Below are 21,623 nucleotides of genomic sequence, written 5' to 3' on the forward strand. Positions count from 1 at the left end.
CATAGTGTACTAAACGAACACAATTGAAAAAGGAAAGCAAGGTGATAAAGTGGGGCAAAGCATGACTGTGTAATGTAAATTACGTTTCTGTTAAGTAGAGTATGAAAGTGCTACTTTATCCCTAAAATGCCTATGAAATTAGCATAGTGGGGACAGACACAGAGTGCATGTTCTATTTATTTATATGTTGATTTTGCAGTGCGTAGTGTCAGGAAAAACTTATGGGCAAATTTTTTGGTGCTTTGCATTTTCATTTAAGGGACTGAAGGCTTTTAGCAAGATTGACAGTGCAAGTTATTCTAACTAACTCGTTCCAGGAACAATTTTTATTAATTATTAGAAACTATCCTAGGGAGAAAGGGACAGGATAAAATAATTAGAATAACAGTAATAAACCTCAGAAGGGGCCAGGTGGTTAATTAACTAATGTAAGCGCCTTGTGTAATGAAGGCATTATGAGCAGCGAAACAATCTTTTTTCTAAGCTCACAAGAATTGTTACACCTGTGACAATTTACACTTGTCAAATGCCCAGAGGTGACTGTCATCTAGTCTACATTACTTGACTATGCCACAGCTCCAAATAGAGACACAAAACATGTCTTTGTAAGTACATTAAAAAAACCCAACTCAAGTGGTTAAGTATCTGAAGCCATGGATTCAATTTTCAGTGGTCCTTGCAGAAAAAAACATTGTGTAAAATTGAATTAGACAGTCAAGTGATGGAGAAATATGGACAGAGGTATGGGGAGTGGAGTGTGGAAAAGCAATCACAGGCACATTGCAGAGAGCAAAACAAAAGAACAAGGGTGAATGAGTCAGATCCAGGACCTGGGTTGCATTTGACTCTCAAAATAGAGGTTCTTGTGCTCAGCAAAGTTGTAGCATGTAGTCAGAGGGTAAATATATTCATATTGAAAACACTTCGCAGCTTTTCTTTTTGTTTTTTTTTTTTTGTTTGTTACTTTCATTTCAATAGAGGCCTCTACTTCAAACTGCTTTTACTGTATCTGTTTCAATTAGGAGGAGATTTTCAAAAGTGGTTTGTTTTTAGGAAGGAGATAAAATATGGTTTCTAGGCTACCTAGTCAGTGTGCTGTACTTTTTCCAGATGCTTTTTGTTTGGAAAGCATTCTTTTATGGCAGGAATATTTATTGAGGCACTAAGTTAGGTAACAACCAAGGATTTGCTTTCCTACAATTTTCACTCATTAAATGGTAGAAATATATCTCTCCTAATTAGGCGCACTGTGTTTGAAATATCTTTAGTAGCCTATAAACAGTTTAATTAAAGAAAAATAACTATTCCTATCCCATAATTTCATATCCTTTTTTTTCTGGTATACAGATGTGTTTTTAGTTTGACTATGCTGTTCTAAATGACCCTTTATATACAACCATTCTAGTATAATTGAAAACAGAGATGCTCACTACATCAGAATGCTTTTTCATACAATTTAAGGACAACTTATTACTTTAATCTAAGATGGTGCAAGTTATTGCTATTGTTTTGAATATGTCAGTTATATTTTGCTTGCTTCTTGTAATCCTGTCAAGTTTATTGTCCTCCAGTAAGTGATTAAAAATAGTTTCAGAAATGCTTTTTATTCGAATGTTAATACTATTTTCAGAATAGAAAGATACATTATGTAAAGCCCAGCAGGGTTATTTTTAAAATGCAAAATGCAGATGTAGTTATTAGTTTTGCATTAATTTATAATGCAAATAAGAGTGATGCTATTGATCTACAACAGTCTTTTGGTTAGGATTTTTTAGTACAAGTGGCCTTGTGTTACTTAGCAGAACAGATACACTGAAGGTTTTAAGAACTGTGCATTTATTAAAAAAGTGATTTTTCTACAGTTGCAATTAAAAAAAAAATCAGTGATTTGAGGCATCAGGGCACACAATTATTTATTGGAATTTTGTTAATGGAGAACTTTTCCTTAGTTCATCATTGTTTCTGGGTATTTTGTATCCCTCTGAAATGGTAATGCAATATATTGGTTTTGTACTTCTAAATTTTTTTTTCTCTGTTTACATCTATGGTTGAGAACAAACAGTGCATTGTTATTTTTTGTTATTTTTATTTCTCTTCAGGACACAGCAGGTTTTAACACCCCCCTTCTCAGACCTCGTGTTATTGGAGAATGGATTGGCCGTGAGGAGAATGATGCAGACCCTCTGGCTGCTGAGATGCTGCAGCCACCAATACCAAGGAATAAAAATGAGCAGTGGGACAGCGAGGATAGCAGCAGTCCTGGAGGAAGGTGGGTTTTTGATCTGGCCTAGAAACTTTATATTTTGTAAAACAGAGGCGTCTTTGTTACAAAAATTCCATTTCTGAGGGCAGAGTGCAGGGGTTTTGAAATCTCATGCCATAGTGTGGGCACATGCAGAATAAGTAGAAGCCATTAATATGTGACTTTTTTCTTCTCATGCTTTTCTAAATGATTAACTTAATACCCATTTGCAATCCTATGGATTAATTCCCATGAGAAAAGCTAAGTGTATTTTGACATGGTTGGGGTCCATTGTGTAATAATGTTGTGATGTATATCTTCATTCAGATACTTCATACCCTTCCATCTTTCCTGGGATGGTAGTAGCTATTTATTAATCTTCCTGACACTTCAGTGATAAATCTGGTTTTCTCATTTAAAGGAGAGATAGGCAAGGGAAGCAGTATCTATGTTATTTTTAACAGGACTTCCTAAATTCATTTTCATTTCACATCTTAGCTTTTTTGGTGTTAATAACAAGTCTTTCTCGAAGAGAAATTTTGTTCTCTGCAGTAAATAATTCCTGAAGATTTATTGTGCTTGACTGAAAGAGTTTGTGCTTCAGCTACGTGGAAGAGAATATTATAATTCAAGGAGTCAATTTTCCATGATTTAAAGATATGTTTATCACAGAAGGTTAAGTACTCACAGACTTGCTTTAAAAGGGATGAATCTTCTGCACTGCCTCTGTTAATTGACTTAAGCACCTACGTTTCTCCCTTAGCCTTACAGCATATCCCTTGGGTTATAACTAGTACTTTGATTGGAGCAGACACCTTTTTCTTCCTTTTTTTAGAAGGCAGAAACTCTCTGCTTTCCCTTTGAAAAGGTCTAAGGTATTCCTTCACTTCACATTCTTCCATGTACCTTCTACGTTGGAATTCACCTCCGTGTCACACTGAAACTAATGTGTCACTAGCTGTGCTCTTACAGACTGCATTCATTAACTTTCCTCACATCTTGGGAATATTTGTTATCCATGAGTACTTCATTTAATTAGATTATCGTGGGGGTAGCTGTGAGTACGACTATTTCAAAGAAGTAGCAGTGTGTAGTAATGATCCCTCAGCCAGCCCTTGGACAGGAACCAACACAACTCAGACTCTCGGTCTCTTCAGTGCAGTTCCTGGGAAAATAATGGAGTCAGCAACTGGCACTGCAGCTTGATTGTGCAGGCCTGGATTTCTTTTTCCTTATTCAGCAGTTCAGTAAAGGCATTGAATAAAGATCTGTTCCATGTTTCAGAGCAAATTGAGGATATTGTATCCCTTCTGTCATCAGAAAGGAGAAGGAATAAGCATCTCTGTCTAATTTCCAGAAGAGAGCAAAGAGGTCTAGTTCTGAGCAACAGACATGATTCAAATCAGCATGTTTTTCTCTTTGTAGAGGATGGTACAAGCTGAGAGAAACCTCAAAGCTAATTAAAAATGTGATTAATGGCTTTGAGTATAGTATTTGAGGAATCATGTCAAGTGTCATGACAAAATCAGGTCTTCTGGTGTGTGAATAAGGAGGATATAGGGAACGTGATGCCAGGAAAGACTCATGGGATACTGATATCTCTGTTTGTAGGTGTAGTAAGTGCTGAAGGCCTACTGAAAAATATGTATTGCTAAGTGGGAGTACCGATTTTCAGTGGAAATGAGTAACTACTAAATTACATGCGGCATATGGATTTACATTTGGATGACTGATTTTATGTCTGGGATAATTCTTTGCTTCATTAGCATTTCATCAGCTTTTGTATGGTATTTATAAAAAGCATGTTTGCAGTCTTGCAAGGGAATCATAAAGTTGCAGAACTTCAAGATTGTGGTGATTCTAAAATTGATGTCAACTATATATGGAAATTTTAAAGACCCATGTTGATCAGGGTTGGTCTGAATATTTAATAATAGTTCACTAATAACTGGCAGTTTCTTCAAGGTCTGATTTAGTGTTGCTGTGAATTAAAGTGCTATTAGCAGAATTTTGGAAATGACCACAAATGCACGAGACAAGTACCAATTAATAATAACTTTGTTTTAATGTCGCGAATAACTAGTGCATCTAAAAATAGTGGGAAGAGTGTGTTTTGCTCTCAAAAGAGTGACTTTATCAGTTGTAAAGTCTATGTCATCTGTATTTCAGTAATCTATTTCATAGTTAATGTAGCCTTATGTAGTTAAGTAACCTTTTGTAAAAACAAGTTTCATTTTGGAAAATGAAAGAGAGGGCAATTTGAAATATCCACATTCAGTGTTTCCAATTTTATCTTGTTAAATTTTATTTAGTAACACTTTTAATAAAGGGGGATAGATTGTTTATCACTATTTATCAGGATTTATGGGATAAACCAGCAAACTCTTAGCACTAATTATAATACTCAGTTAAAATACAAGAATGAGAAAGTCAAAACTGTAATCATTCTATTATTTCCAGGTTGTATGTTTTGTTTTACCTGTCACTAAACATAAGGAAATGGTACATATATGAAACACAGTATAAATATCCAAAGGATTAGTCACTGACAAATCACTGGTAGAGTAAGTGGCATCAGTGTGGTGTGACAGAATGACCATTTCCTCCTGAAAAACATGCATTCCTGTGATGATGGAACGGAAGCAGACATGTCATATATTTGAAAGCCAGGCCCAGTAACTCAAAAGGAAAAAAAAAGAGCAACTAAAGGGACAGGTGTCACTCCTGCTCTGACTGGGAAAGAAAATGTAGCAAGTCTGAGGTAGCTCTGTTAGAGATGTTCGTCAACTGGGTGAAGGGTCACCTTTTTGTCCTCAATGTTCTGGATTGCTACAGAGGAAAGATTGTGTTTGTCACTGGTTTTGCACTGCTCTCTGTTGCTGCTGTAAGGAAGAAAGGCAAGGTATTAATAAGAGATAAAAGACCATAGAAAAGTGCTGAGGGCAATCCTGCTGGAACTGAGCTCATCTTTTAGAAATTTGAACTCCATGAAAATAGGATTAAACTCATTTCCAAGTCACTGTTAGTAGTTTTCTCCATGAAAAATTTCTTGGAGGAATTCTGAGAAGATGTAAGGCTCTTGGGAATCTTCCTCCAGGGATAATGTATGTACACAATGGGGAATTTGAGTGATTTTTATTAGATACTCTTGTCTCTTAGAGCGTGAAATGAACTAGGACAGCATAACATGATGTCCTAAACTTAAAGCCTGTTCTTCATCTCCAAGGTGCACTTTGTCTTATTTTTGCTGAAGAAATGAACAATTGTTGATTATATTAAAAATCATACATTTGCAACAATTCTGCCTTCCTGCAACAGACTGTAAGGACAGTCTGAGGTGCTGGTGGTATGCTCATGAGTTGCCCCTCATGTGGGGCACCAAATTTCTGTCTGCTTTGTGTTGATACAGTAAGGAATGACAAACTGTAGCAGGTCCTGCCTTAGACCTTTCTAACATCTGTGCAATTCCAGTTGTCTGTTATTTAGGTCAGAGGCACAACTCAACAAATCAGGAAAAGTGTTAAAATCCTGTGGGGTAATGGTATCAAAACTACTCTAGAGAACAGTTCTTTGTTGTCAACTTCTTGCTATGCTTATCAATATCAATAGTTTATCAATAGCTTAGCAATACTGTTTACTAATTGACATCCTGTTATTCTGTATGTGTAGCTTATTTAGACTTGATTAGTGCACATAAAAATCAATGGGAAATTTCCCAAATTCAATCAAAACTTTATGTAGAAACTGAAAATACAAAATGTCTTAGAACATCCAATGATCAGGGAATGAGTGATGTATTTTGAAGAGAGCACCAGTAAGAGAGAGTTGTGCTTTCCTCCCTCACAGCTTAAAAATGGAGCCAAAGACCAAAGGATTAAAACATCAACAGCAGCAACATAAGAAACTGCTGGCTGCCATGCTTTCTCAGGACTCCTTTGATTCTGCTCAAAGCACAGCTCCATCTGTAACCGAAGAAGACATTGACAATGAAGATGATGCAATGGAACTACTGGGTAACTGCAAAAAATTATGTGTATTTTCTGAATTTTTTTATTATAAAAAAACAAACAGAGATTAGTCAGAAACTGCTCCCTATGCTTGAAGCTAAAGTATTTAGCAGCTGTGTGAAGGTTCATTGGGGTTAAACATGAAACTTTCAGGAGAAATGTAAGGAGGACCTTAAATGTGTGTGAATAAACTCCCAGCTGCATCCAAATTCCATGAAATCAAATGCTTCAGGTGCTTAATGTAATTAATTTGGTTTCCTACATAAATTCCTTCCACGTTTTACTTGCAAAATGTATTTTTGAACAAGGAACAGAATCAGCTTCACTATCTTTCATCTGGTTTTACTTTTTCTTAGCTGCATCACAGTTTTAACTTCAGTAGATTTTTTTTTTACTTACTAGCTACACAAAGCTTATGTAATGTGAATTTGTAACCTCTTCAGAGGATTTGATTGTAATTTTCCACTAGACTGTATTGTATCTTAAATCTTAAATTGAACTCCAGAAGACTTCATACTCTCTGCTGCCTCCCTTTCCTAGAATTACTAATTGTATTTAATTAATAATGATTCTAATTGTATTTAATAATTTCTTTTCTGATATTTTTCAAAGTTCCAGTGTATGATGCTTAAAAGGCAGTCATGGATTTCATTATTTGTTAACAGTTTCTGTTCAATGGAACTTTATGTGGGATCAAAGCATGGGAAATTCATAATCTCAGAATAACTGAAGTTTCTTGAGTTTATGAATTCTGGCATGATTTTTCTTTTTCAGGTTGGACCCTAATCTAAAAATCAGGAAAACATGCTGCTCATTTTACTTTCTATATTTCTTATGCATCCTTACTATAGTCTTCAAAGAAACACAGTATAGTTGAGGTTGGAGGGGATTGCTGGAGGTGTGTGGCACAATCTTTTGCTCAAAAAAATCAGCTATAGCAGGTTCTTATGAGTGAACTTTGACTTTCTCCAAAGATGGAGATTCTAAAACATCTCTGGGCAGCCTGTTCCAGTGATTGACCCTGCTTATGGTAAAAAAAAAAAAATGTATATATATATATTCTGTTTAATTAATTGCAAATTAATACATAATTTCCTTTTATTTTTCAGTAGTTTTGAGTTTGATATATGCATCTCTTTTACAAGAAAGAAGAGAATGGCCTGGATCACTCATTATTTATCACATACAGGATAGATTTTTTGTTAATTTCTGTGCAGATAGTGAGCAAAATGTATCCAACAGATGTACAGTTTTTTTCTTCCAGACACTTGAATCCCTGAAGGTATCTGGAATCAAGAAGGCAGTATAAAGGAATTTTCTAGTGTCTTGACACTTGGGTAGAAAATGATCTATGTACAAGCTAGTGTTTTGGTTTTTTTTTTAATAAGTACTTGATTGTAAGAATTCATTCTAGTTTTGTGCCATGCAAAAGAACTAAGAAAGTTCATGAACAGGACCTCCAGTTTGAGAAGGGTGTTATATAAATGAATGTAAGATTCTGAGGCAAACTCCTGACATATTTGAGGAGTAGCCATGCTTGTAGTGATTATAATATTGCCATGTAATACTAAAAACCACTGAGAGCTCAATATACACTGAGCTTTTAGTGGTATTTAAAGTGCTGTGCTTCTGAAAAACTGGCTTTTATTTTAATTCTCATTTTGCAATTTGCTGACAGTATGTGTTATATTTGGTATAATGGTTAGGCTACATTCCCCAGAAATGCTCAAAATTGGAGAATATTACTGTGTTACATGGGAAGGACGTTATAGTTTTCCTTTGAAGGTAGCATAAAGAAATTCAGTTCCTATCAGCAAATATAGGTATTTTTCATTGCTGTATTTTCCAGGTCAGTAACTGATACTGTGATTGTTTTTTTGGGCTTTTTTTTTGGTTTTTTTTTATTATGTACCAAATTAGTCCATTAACTGCTTTGTTGCTTTTTACACAACCTATATGCAGTATAACTAATTTCAAGTCATGGCTTTCTGCCATCATTGAATTGCAGGGCATTGTTGCATATAGCTCTTTGATTTGTTCTCTTCAGAGTTGAGTATTCTTTGTTTATTCAACCCTTTCTTAAAAAATTACAAAACTTCATGCTCCTACGTCAGGATTCTGGGAAAATTGTTCTACAATTTATAGCAGATAATTTAAAGTGTACACTACATTTAAAATGCAGAACACAAACATCCATCTTTAGGTGTGTTCAAGAGAATATTTTTCAGATTTTGGTTGATTTATTTAGATATTAAAAGCATGAAGCTGACTTTTTGCATATTTTCTTTAAAAAAACTCCATCGCCTAGGTGAGTTGATGAAGCTTTTAGCTAGAATTCTTTTATATTCCAAATAAAAGAAACAATTACATTGTTATCCATTTCAAAAGAAATGTATGTGCAAAGAAGAAAAAGAATGTTACGGGGCTATATTCTGATTTCAGTTATCACTTTTTATATGTAAGATAAGATGCATAGGAGGGCTGTTCCCATGCTGATGACTTTCTAAGTGTGTTCAGTTAAACAGGTGACTGAAATACATTAGTGACCGATAACATCATAATGGGAAGGATCTTCTTGACTTCAAAAAGCTGAGAACTGTAACTGTCAATTCACATGTGTTTGTAAATGTTGAAGGGTCTGGGGTGTCTGCGACAAAATTATATCAAGGGACTCATTTTTTACACATCATAATGCCAACTATTGTGTTATGTAAATCTAACCAGGAGCTGACGTAATTATTTGAGAAATTCTGCAGCCCCTTTTGGAGTTCTAAGACTTTTGGGCTTGAGCTGTCTCTCACATTTGGGTGAAGTCCACTGAGACTTAGAAATTATGTTACTCTCTCAGTATCTCACTGATGTGCATTGGAGAGGGCTGAACTGTTATTTTCCCTGAAGTTGCTGTGAATATTGATTATACAGTCACCAAAGCATGACTCGTTTGGTTTTAAAAAATCAATTGACTAAGTGTAAAAATATAATTGCTTAAGTGTATTGCTGTGCATAAACATACACATTGTAAAAATATAAGGATTTCTGTAGCACACTTGTATACTATAATGTATACTTATATATATATGTTATATATATACATATATATAAAATATATACTATTATATATACTATATATAATATATATATGCTATATAATATATATAGTGTATATATAATATAATATAATATATATTATATATACACAATATATAATATATACTATACTATAATATATACTTAAATTCTTAAAGTTTTTACGAGTTGAGAAAGATGAGAAAGACATTCTATGTTGTTTTACACAATCATGGCATAGAGAACAAGTCCTGTGAGGAGCAGCTTAGGGAATGAGGGTCGTTTAGCCTGGAGAAAAGGAGGCTCAAAGGAAACCTTATCACATTCTCCAACTTTCTGAAACGAGGCCAGATGGAGTTTTCTGTCTTCTCCCATGTAACAAGTGATAGGACAAGACCACAGCTCATGCCAGGGGAGATTTAGGTTAAATATTAGGAAAAGTTTTTTCATGGAAGGGTTTGTCAAGTATTTTAACAGGCTGCCCAAGGAAATGGCTGGGTCATTAACCCTGGAGGGATTTAAAAGATGTGTAGATGTGACACTTAAGGACATGATTTAGTGGTGGACTTGGCAGTGCTAGGGCAATGGTTGAACTTGATGATCTTAATGGTCTTTTCCAGCCTAAATGATTCTGTGATTCCGTGATATTTAGTCCTAATACTCAAGCAGCAATTTCTTGATTTTTCCCAATCTCTCTGTGTGCTCACAGTACTGAAGTGTTACCATGTGTTAACAGATGCTGTGCAGTAGTTAACTCTATAGCACCTCTGCAAAGGGGACCCAGAAGTTCACTCATACAACTGAGGTTGAAGTTGAAGCCAAATTCCTGCAATTGATGCATATGCCAGTCTGTTTGATTCTGAAGAGCCTCTCTGATTTCAATGCAAATAATCTTATATTTGAGCTGAGCTTAATTGTTTGGAGCATTGGGACTTGTAAAACTCTTCTTTTCCTTGGAGCTGTTTTCACAAAAATGATGGGTTTTTTCCATAATGTATAAATTTGAAGTGAAAGTTCAGTGATTGTTTGCCTCTGTTTATTATGTGTAATTCCTTCTATACAGTAATAAACCAGAATCTTTAAAGATAGAAATGCACTTCAATTAGTAATAAACTTTCCAATTATTGCTTTGGGAGATACCTGATGTGTTCTTTTTGCTTTAATAACTCTTCTTCTAATCTTTAGAATTTCTTTTTTCTCTTCAAGAGCTTTCAAATCTTAATTATTTAATTATTTTAACACCCTTGAAAGGTTGTCTGGTGATATATTTACATTTTATAACAAGAGAAGATAAATAGAATATAGTGGAGATTGCATTTGCCTGAAGGATGAGACTGTAGCTCAGTGTCTGGTAGTTTACCCCTTAAATATCTATACTGCTTTTTTAATGAGCCTCTGAGTCATTAATGAAATGGTGTGCAATCTGCAGTGTTTTCAGTGCATTTCCTCTGATTTAACAGACGTTTTCCTTGGTTTCTAAAGGTCTTTGACAACATGCAGGAAACTGACTCTAGGCATGATAAATTATACTAATACTAGCAGCAGGTTGTTGCTTTTTGTTGACTTTCCCAGATGAACAAAACCTTCTCCATTATGTGACTAGAATACAGAATTTTCAGAAAAGAGACCACAAAGCCCTGGGAAAGATGATGTGAGTTGTACTACATCTTCAGAACAGTTTTCTGGCCTGTAGCCCATTTTGTTGTCATTTAAGTAGAATGATTGTGTGAGAGAAAGATGTGTGAATTGCTCCTAATGTTCCCTTTCACTGAGTCTTGTGTTTTTGGAAGCTATTGGGAAATCGGCAAAACTACCAGTGGGCATGTGCTATGTAGGGCAGGAACAGAGAATGACACCCCTGGGAGACAGGAGGCCTCCTCTGCATGCAGAGACTGGCTGTGCTGTACACTGCAAAGTTTCCAGTGGAAGATACAGTGCACTGGTGTGTGTGTAACAGATGTCCTCTAGAAGAGCACTCAGGCTCCATCAGGTGTGGGTTTAAATATCTTTTTTGAGGTAAAAGTTCAGCAAATAGCATATTCAGTTTTTCTAGTTTTTCTGCAAATACATAAAGTCCCTCAGTAAGAGAAGTGTGCAGGTCTGTTTAATGTCATTCATGGAGTTCATTGATTTCACTTCATCTTTTTGCTAAGAGACAGAAACATCTGTGAGAATATTTTAGTTCATCTGGGAATAAGCAAAGCTTTAACTTGTTTTCGAAGGAAAGGGATTTGGTATTTAAAGTCCTAATAGAATCCTACTCTTGCATTTTACTATGCTTAATACTAAAGGCATTTGATGTTTAAATAGAAATTTTAGAGTGACAATAAATTTCAGTAAGCTAAGTTTGTTTCGTTAAGAGTGTGTTTGTAATGTTAGAATAAATTATTAAATGAATTACTCACATATTGCAACACTTGTTACAACTGCTGGTAAGATAAGCATAAAATGGATTGAAAGTGAGGTTGATTGTGCTTCATATTGCTATAGGGAAAGTAGAGAGAGAAAACCAATTATAGCTAGAGATACTAGCTTCTCTTGAGTTGAAACAAGTTACATGAGCTAATAAAAAAGCTTCAAAAGAATGATTAATTATCAAGGAATAGATGTGAATATAATAATATGCAGAACCCTAAAATGTCATTCATTTATAATCTGTAAAAGAAAACAGTTTATTTTAAACATGTACCTAAACAAGAGTGGAGAAAGTGTATATCCACTACTAAGCATGTCTTGTGCACCACATCTACACATCTCAAGCCACTTCCCTGGGCATCACCTGGCATGACTTGGATCCTTGTCCTGTCACTTGCTACATGGGAGAAGAGCTTGACTGCCACCTGGCTACAATGTCCTTTCAGGGAATTAAATGATAAGATCATCCCTGAACCTCCTTTTCTCCAGGATAAATAACCCCATCTCCCTAAGCTGCTACTCATTAGACTTGTGCCCCAGACCCTGCACCAGCTCCCCTTTTCTGGATATGTTCCAGCACTTCAATGTCTTTCTTTTAGTGGGGGATCCTAAGCTGAACACAGGATTTGAGGTTGGCCTCATCAGTGCTGAGTACAGAGAGACAGTTACTGCCCTGATTGTGCTATTCTTGATCCAAGCCAGGATGCCATTGACCTTCTTGGGCACACGGTTGTTTCATGTTCTGTCATCTATCAACCAGCACTCCCAGGCCCTTTTTCTCTGGGAGACTTTCCAGCCATGCTGCCCCAGCTTGTAGCACTGAGTGGGGTTGTTGGGACCCAAGGGCAGCACCCACCCCTTTGCCTTGTTGAGCCCCACAAGTACCATTGGCCTTGGCCCATCAATCCAGCCTGTCCAGATCCCTCTGCAGAACCTTTCTTTGGCAGATCAATGCTCATGCCCAATTTGGTGTCATCTGCAAACTGACTCAGGGTGCCCTTGGTCCCTTCATCCAGATTAATGCTAAAGATATTTAACAGGGCTGGCCCCAGTACTGAGCCCTGGGAAACACCGCTGGTGACCAGGCACGAGCTGGATGTAACTCTGTTCCCCACCTTTCCAGACAGTTTTTCATTCAATAAACAAGTGCACTTATCCAAGTTGTGAGCAGCCAGTTTCTCAGGAGAATACTGGGGAAATGGTGTCTGAAGATTACTGAAGTCCAGGGGGACACCATCCACAACATTTCTGTTGTTCAGTAAGTAGGTCACCTTGTTGTAGAAAAACATCATGTTGGTCAAGCAGACACTGCCTTTCATAAACCTATACTGGATGAGCCTGATCCCTATGGACATGAGGTTTTCCTTCATGTGCTGTGTGGTGGCTCCCGAGATGAGCTGCTCCATGATGTTCTCTGGCACTGAAGTCAGGCTAACAGATCTGCAGTTCACCAGATCCTTCTGGCTGCTCTTCTAGATGGGTGTCACATTTGCTAACCTCTCACATTTGCATGTCGATGAAGTATCTTTATGTACTTGACCTGATCTTGTATCATCCCTAGAAATGGGATATCCCTAGGATGTTGGATAAATTGATGTCCAAACTACTTTGTACTTTGTTTAGGCATACTGGGGAAATCATTCTGGGGCAATATATCGAAGGAAATCCAGCAATGGATGTAATTACTTTTGTGCTTGGATCTGTTTTAGTCAGGCCACTGAGTCTCCAATATTAGTAATTGGCACTCACATCCCCATATACTCTGTATAATTCTTTAGCTTGCACTGAAGCTCAAAATGAGAATGTTGGAGTTCACAAGCTGTTTGGGGAGATCTGGCCCACTTGATTGACTAGTCTGTGTGCTAAACTTGCTGCCAGCTCCTGAGCAATCACATTCTCTTTTTGTAGCATGCAGGGAAAAAAAGTAGGAAAAAAGTCAGTTAAAACAGTCAAACTTGTAATTTACTAAGAAATTACCGGATTTCTTAACTTGGAGATTCAGAAGAGAGCAGGGGAACCCTGTGAGCTCTGGTGAGGGTTCTTTACCATTCTGTTAAAGACATTTGAAATCGCTGTTTTTGTGCTAGGAGGACAGGATTGATCTAGAGCTGTCCAGACAATTCAGGGAGGTGATAGCAGAGTGAGAGTTACTATGATTACTGGATTTTGGGTATCACAACCCCATAGAGTTAGTGTTTGAACTGCTTTATAGAATTTCTTTGCTTTGGGGCTCTTTTCAGCTACTGAGGAGAGATTGTTCATCCAAGTAATAGATAGGGAGAGAGATTCAAAGAACATTTATGAATTTAATTCATATTGTGAGGCAAGGATGTGAAGGCAAAAAATTATATCCAAACACAACAGAGCTTAGAGGTATTTCTCTTCTTATTATGTGGCTTGTTAATTAGTGTCATGTTTTTCTGAATTACTAAAATATCAACTTCTATTAATAAATTGTCCTTTATTTTATATACAGATAATTTACTGACAATAAGATAATTACTGCCAGCAAGAACATTCAGTGAAGTATAAATTTAGCAGGGTTGTGATAGTTGGCCATAGAGATCTACTTATATATATAAAATCACACATATAAGTTCTGAAAAAGCCCAGATAAAATATATTTTTTGCAAGAGTATTTCTTAGGTTTTGCATGCTGAATTATAGTGCTGTTTATAATAATGGACAGAATTTGGCATATATAACAATACAAAGAAAAAATTGAAACAAAATGGATCAAGCCAAAACTATGTATGAAATACTTTAAAATGTGCTTGTCTGTTTGTCTTCCTAAACTAGAATTTATTGAGAGGAAGGTGTTGGAAATCCATGTAGAAAAATTGATCCCATTGCCATGTGCTGCAGAACATCACAGCAACTTTTTCAAAAATTCGTATTAGGTTTTTCTGATGCATTAATTACTTGGTGAAGCCTTTCCAATTGTTGAAACTGTAATTTAATGCCATTTGCAGAAAATGGATTTATTTACATCTCCTGAATATAGTTGTATCTAGTACAGTTAGGGGATAGTGTATGGCATTTCTGAAGAAGGCTATTTATTGAATCTGATGTACCCAAAACTAAGACAGTTCTGTTGAAATACTATGGCTATCTTGTCTACTTATATAAATGTTACAATTCAAAACTTGTTATGTACTGTTTCCCAGTATTTTATACTGTATTTGCTTTTGTTTTTCTGTTTTATTTGGTTTTGGTAGTTGAGTTTGCCACTCCAAATTTATTTGAGAAATAGGTTATTTGTGGTTTATTCCTAACTAGTATATGAAAGTGTATTTTAATTACTGCTTTTCTGCAGATGTTAATTTATATTAGTGGCTTGTATTAAGAGTTAGATTTGAAACTATTTAGTGTATTTCCAGAACTGATAATGTATGCCATGCAAAATGATCACCAGAAAGCATTAATAATCAAAATATATAATTTTTGGTGCTTCCTAACATTAGAAGCCTAGTTTGACATGATTTAGTGGAATTGTGTTGGCACTTGTCAAGACATGAGCTTATATGCTTCTTATGTGGAGCACAGTGACTATTTAAGGAGAATTTTGGAGGAAACTAAAAATTATATATTAAACTGAGGGCTCATGATGCTCCTTCCTCTGCCCTTAAAAAAAGAGAAAGAGAGAAGAAAGTCTATTAATGTTACATCTCAATGTAGATAGATATCACTTATATGAGAACTTCAGCTACTACATATAATGGATTCTGCAAGGGAACAAAAGAATATTTTGAGAAATGATATCCTCCAGTTGTTACAGAAATTGAGAATCGCAGAACTGTGTCCTAGTCTCAAAGAAAGAGTCAGCATTTAGGTGATAAGCCCTGAAAAAGCTCAATCTGCTTGAATCTTTTACTTAAAAGTGAAAGCTAAATTACTAAAGCTAGATGTGTGGTTCAAATACATAGCTGTACTCAAAATAGTGCAAGGCCCAAGCAGCTCAGAACACTCAGTGGCAGTAGAAAGAGTCACTTCTTCATACTTTGGTTTAACTGTTTTCTACATCTTTCTGTGTCTCAGAAGGGTCAGTTAAATTTGTTTCTCTTTCAGGTGGAGTATGTAATGGAGCTGATCCCAAGTCTGCTAGTGCTAGAATGAGGCTGTGGGTGGGTTTTTAGGTGGGTAGGTTTGCATGCCATCATAATAAGGAGAAATCAGATGTCTAATGCATTGCTGTCATCTCTCTCTCCTTCTCTCAAAAAAAGTATTTTGATGTGGAATGTAGCATTTGATTGCTATGTACTTGATACATTTTAGGGTCTTCATACAAAGTAGTTTTAGGTAGTTTGCCTTGAAACAATAAGTATTTCTCCTGTTGTTTGAAGTTAGGTTTAGTGTTTTCTATAATTACTGTAAAGGTGATACTCTTAGCATACCTCTTTGCCCCTACATCACTCCTGAGTTCATTCTTGTATTAATTATTCTTGTTCTGACAATAGTATGGGAAAGTCACACAAAGCTAAATTAAAATTTGTTCCCTGAGGACTGATTCCTTGTCTCTTTTCATTAAATGAATACACCAAATATTTCTGGCTTTTCTCTGGGCAGGAAAGCTATTGTTTCTTGCTCATTCCAACAGACTGTGCATTTGGATTTGGGATTTCCTACCTCATCTACCCCAAATACTTCCAGTTAAAGGTAAGGTAATGTAAAAATTGTGTGCTACTCCATTTTCTTTTTGGTGGGGCTTTCTATTGTTACAAGGCAATGCTTTATGATGTTAAAATTAACTTGCATCTGCAGGGCAGTTGTTTGCCATGTGGCAGGATAACACAGCAGCTGATGTTACCTCTTCCAAGATGTATAGGCAGCAAATCATATGATGAAATAATACAGTTACCATCAAAACCTCTAGCAAAAATCAGTAGCCCATTAAATATTAGTAGATTATCAGAGAGAAAAAACCAAACTTAAACAGTATCTATACAGCCAGTTACTAAAAGCCTTTTAATTTTGGCTTGTAAGGTTAGTATGTGCTGAGACTTGACATCCAGTTTAGCAACCGGTGTAATTCACAATAGTCACTATGGTTTATTGGTGCAGAATTAATAGAAGTGCTATTCAAAAAATATTGATAAACTCTGACAAGTTTCTGAATCACGGAAAATAAGTAAGGAGTGCTGACTGTGAGTTTGTTACTTTGGAAGTCAGACTGAAATGTTTATGTTACATTGGACCCTCCAATGTTAGTTACTCCAGAAGATCACTTAGTTGTTAATGTGTAGTTAAATATTTGGGTTTAGATTCACAGATTTGCCCTGTGGATTTGTAAGTATGAGAAAGAGACTGAGAATTAGGTGTATGATTTTATTGAGAAGAAATAATTGGATTGTAAGGTAAAACATATTGATTGTAAAACTGCCATTTTTTAGTGTGAAACCTAACAAAATGAAATTGGAGTTGACAAGTACTGTAACAGGGTGGGGGAATAATATTATAGCTTTAGTAAGACATTCTTCTCTACAAGTGGGATATTTCAAGATAACTAGTATTCCCAGCAGAAACAACATGAACTAGTACATCTATCTCATGTACGTGTGATCTGATATCTCATATACGTGTGATATTGTCTACTAAGAGTAAAATAATGAAATAAGAGAAAATGATTTAGAGAAGAAGTGATAGTACAGTTAGGAGGACTAATAGAAAAATAGAGCCCTATCTTCCTTTTTCTTTTTAAAAATGGCAAAATAATAAACAGAAATGTGGGTCAAATAGGAAGCTCAGGTTTTCTGAAGCTTTAACTGCTGCAGCAGATCTATGTACTTTGATGTGATGGGATATAAGAGTTTTGAGATAAGAAGATAGTAAAGAAGTAGAAGTGCTGCCTTTTCCATGCCTTTCACATTCACTTACAACTTGTGTTTTCTTACAATCCTTTAAGAAACAAAAAGAAAAGAAAAAAATTAAATGCATGGAGTAGTATACAGGATATAGGTTGTGATAGCAAAGAGATTGAGTAAGTTATGCTGCAGCAAGTCTAGCTGGGCATCTAGCTGGGAGACATCCCTCTAAAGACTGTCCAGTATTTATAAAGCAGTCCTTTCTATGGGTTGAAGCTGAGGGAACTCAGCCTCCCAGAGCTGAAGTGGAGGTTCCTGAGAGGAGCCACATCCTTTACTGAGGTGCACAGCAGGAGGGTGAGTGATGCTGGGCAGAAATTGATACAGGCAAAATTCTCATTAAATATAAAGGGGAAAAAAATCAGTGTATGGATTATTAACTGCTGAAACAGATTTCACAGGGAGGTTATGGAGACACTGGCCTTGGATGTTTTCAAGACTCAGTTGTGTAAAACCCTAAGCTTCTTGGATGATGCTACTTTGAGCAGGACAGTGAGCCCTAGTCATCCTGAGGTCTCTCTGAGCCTGAATGATTCAGTGAATTGCCACTGTAGAAAGGGCCATGACATGTAATTTTGCTGTAGTCTGCTTGTAATATACTCAAAATGAGATCATTAGAAACTCAGTGTTGATCTATGTCTGAGTAAACTACTGTGCAAATAAATATTTTACCAAACAAAACATTCAGGCTGAGGCAAACGGATTAGATCTAGACTTCAGATAGAAAGAAGGATAGGTAATGAAATAAGATGCTTTCTGTGTGATTAGAAGACATGCATTAAAATATTAGATGGTTTACATAAACTGTATAGGAATTATATCTGCCATGCACACATGCCTGAATGATTGCTGTATTTCCTTATCCCTCTCACATCTGTATTACTTAACATAAAAATGCACTTTCAAATATGGTAACAAGTATTAGAGGTAAAAGCTGCACTTCTAACTAGCCAGTAGCTGATTACCAGTTCAGTCATCTAGGATGGACATTCATTTACTGATGACAATTGTATGAGCCCTCTAGTATTGCTGAAATTCTGTCAAACCTCATGGTTATCTCCAGAACCATGGGGGTAAAAAAGAAGCTGCAGGCTGATTCAAAACCAAAATGTTGATTTTCCTTAGGAAGAAAACCAGGTAAGAGGGTTGAAGGGTATTGTCCAGTTAAACTCTCAGAAGTAAAGATATTTTTGTGCCACATTTTAGAAGTTGATAGACCAAAGTAGTTAATAGTAAAATTGTACAGACAGAAAGTTAAATATAAAATGACCTAGACAAGTAATTACAGCGCATTTCAGTTGTTTATCTTTCCTGAGCCTTTGAAGTGGACTGAAATGTTTCCCTGAAATTATCTAAATAAATGGTAGTGGATGGCTTCCAATTTTTGCTTTCTCTTCAGTAATTTTAAAAAATGGTTGCAGGCTTTAAAGATCGATAAGTAGCTTAGTAGCTGTGAGGGTAGTAACAGGAATTTAAAATGAGGAGGTGAAATGCTATGACTAAAAGTAAGTAGAAGTAATAAATTTTGCCCATTTAGCCCTGAATAAACACTTAAGTGATAGTTTTTTGGTGGAATAGGAAGATGACAAGGTAGATGGAAAAATGGATCCTCCAAGCACAAAGCTGGAGGCATCCCAGACTGTGTGATAGAGACCTATATGCAGGTAGAAGAAAGAAAGAAACAGTTCCTACAGGATAGATGAAAGTTTAGTCTCAACCAATGGACTCCAGATAGAGCAATCCTAATGGAAAATGAAAAAAAAAATCATTTTAAAGTCAATGGAGACTGTATGAATTTATTTAGGTACAACTGGAGACTTTATCTGGTGGAATATGAGGTGATAAAATATGGATATATTTGGTGCAAGGAAGCATCACAGAGTTACACATGAAGGCTGATAGAATTTCTACAGACAATTAGCAGCACCCTCGTGTCTCCAAAATCCTTCACAGAAACTATGATAGTTTATTTAACCATGACACAGGTGAGGAGGCAGTGTTATTTAAAATGCAATGAATGTAATAATTTAGAATGAGGTCTTAGGATGACCCACACAAAGCAGTCCTGGTTATTGAACAGGTGAGAGATGAGGTCTTAGTGGTATCTTACAGAGAGATGCAGAGTCACACTGCTCACTGCTGCAGTCTGCAGAGAAGCTACAGCGCTCATATCTTTGGAAATGAGAGGACGCTACAGAACTAGGTAAGACTAGTGCTTGGAAAAGCATAGCCTGGGAGCCTAAGGCATAAACATCCAGTCCCTTTCCACTGCTGCACAGCCTGGTCTGGATACTTTGGAGCCTCTACCTCAGTATATGTTGTCTTCAAAATTCATTAATGTTGTTCTAGTATTTCTAGGGCTTATATTCATTTATTTACATTCTTTTCAAAAATGGAAGCAGACTTCGCAAATATTTTTTTTTCTTCAAATTTGATGAGACTAATAGTGTTTAAGAAAATAAATAATCCAAAGGCAAAAGAAACCTCTGATGGATAATTTTCATTTAATATGAATATTCAATATTTTCATTTAAGTCAGTGATGTAAAAATAGAGAACAATGAAGGAATATTCTATTTCAGTATTGGCCAAATCTTAAGATTTTTTGCTTGCTTTATACTCATTTCTTACTAAAACAAGTCCCCATTAATTTCATCCTGTTCCATGAATTCAGTGAAACCTTGTTTAAAAGTTTTTGTTTGGATGCAAAATTACCTCATATCCTGAGTATCACTCTAACACAATTATTTGGACATAGACAAAATGAGTTGCTCAAAACCTCTTGGTTTTTGCTGAGAATGACTGGGATGGGCTTCATCTTCTGCAGTACTCTTCAGCACTGACTCAGTCTAATGCCTCTGCCACTTGTGACAGCCTGGAAGAGTTTCTTCCCATTTCCAGAAAGGAAATATTTCCTGTAATACACTGGAAATAGTAGGTACAATGATCTGGCATGTGCCTCAATGAAAACCCTGAGATATGACCTCAGACACTTTCTGCCTACAGAGATGAACAGAATTCCAGAAGTGCACTGAGAGGCTCCTGAGTTACCTGATATTGGCACATTGGTTCCAAATACTGCATTTGGGACTCTGTTTCTCATTGGTGCTGCAATGATGTCTTTATTCTGCACCAAAGATTTATACTCTGAAGACTTTATAACTGGGATACTGTAATTGCTGTTTACCCTGAAATTGCAATTATATAATGTGAATTATGTTCAGGTGGGACTTTTGTCTGCTAACTTTGGACTTTATAGGAATCTGCAATGTTAAACACTGTGCAAAACTGTGAGTGGCACTGGGAACATACTTAGACTTCTCAATGCAAGCAGCCTCACTGAAACAAAGAGACTATTCCTTAGGGCATCTTTACTGGTGCACATTGATTACATGCACTGTTATGTCCCTTTGCGCTAGGACTGGACTATTCAGGTTCAGCCTGTCATTCTTGTGTTCTACAACAGCTTTCAGTTTATTTTAAAATAACAAGCCAACATAATAAATGTGATTTACTAGTTCTAATTATTTTGTGAAATAAGCCACTAAAATAAAGAGCATAGAGGTTATATTCCTCATAAACCTGTTTCCATGTATATTATCGCAAAAATACGGATACAAAAGTGACGTTTTGGGTAAACAAGAGAGTCCTTCAGCAGTTTACAGGCCGAGTTCCGCAGCCTAGTGGACGATTAGAAAGTATGAACGCTTATCAAGGCAATGAAATGTCGCTGTCGCCGGGCTGAGATTGTGGAGTGGCGCCGGTGTTGTCAGAGGGCAGCCGTGCCCACCAGGGGGCGCTGGCGCTTTTCCTTAGGGGTTGATTAATCTAAACCTAGACGAGATTTAATCTGTTTACAAGGCGAACAAAGTGCCTCATGTTGTAGGAGAGAAATACCGTATGGGCAAGAAAACGGGGCGAAAAAAGGCACAATGTAAACCTTTAGTGTTATTTTTCCATTCAAAAGTTATCAAAATAAAATAGGTGCTTTATTTTACTAAGAGTCGCACGGACGTTCACACTGAACTGCATG

The 21,623-nt window shown here is 36.2% G+C and overlaps 1 protein-coding gene across 4 annotated transcripts in view; it reads left to right on the forward strand.

The window, feature by feature from the left end:
• Positions 1 to 21,623, forward strand: part of C1H8orf34 (chromosome 1 C8orf34 homolog) — a 150,624-nt gene that overhangs the window by 51,807 nt on the left and 77,194 nt on the right. For all 4 annotated transcript variants that reach the window (XM_066563775.1, XM_066563776.1, XM_066563782.1 and 1 more), the window contains exons 6-7: positions 2,100 to 2,269; positions 6,089 to 6,255. In XM_066563775.1, coding sequence (XP_066419872.1) covers positions 2,100 to 2,269; positions 6,089 to 6,255 — 337 coding nt within the window. The remainder of the gene's footprint in view (positions 1 to 2,099; positions 2,270 to 6,088; positions 6,256 to 21,623) is intronic.

Source organism: Molothrus aeneus, chromosome 1, assembly GCF_037042795.1.
Source record: "Molothrus aeneus isolate 106 chromosome 1, BPBGC_Maene_1.0, whole genome shotgun sequence".
In the NCBI taxonomy this organism is placed as follows: domain Eukaryota; kingdom Metazoa; phylum Chordata; class Aves; order Passeriformes; family Icteridae; genus Molothrus; species Molothrus aeneus.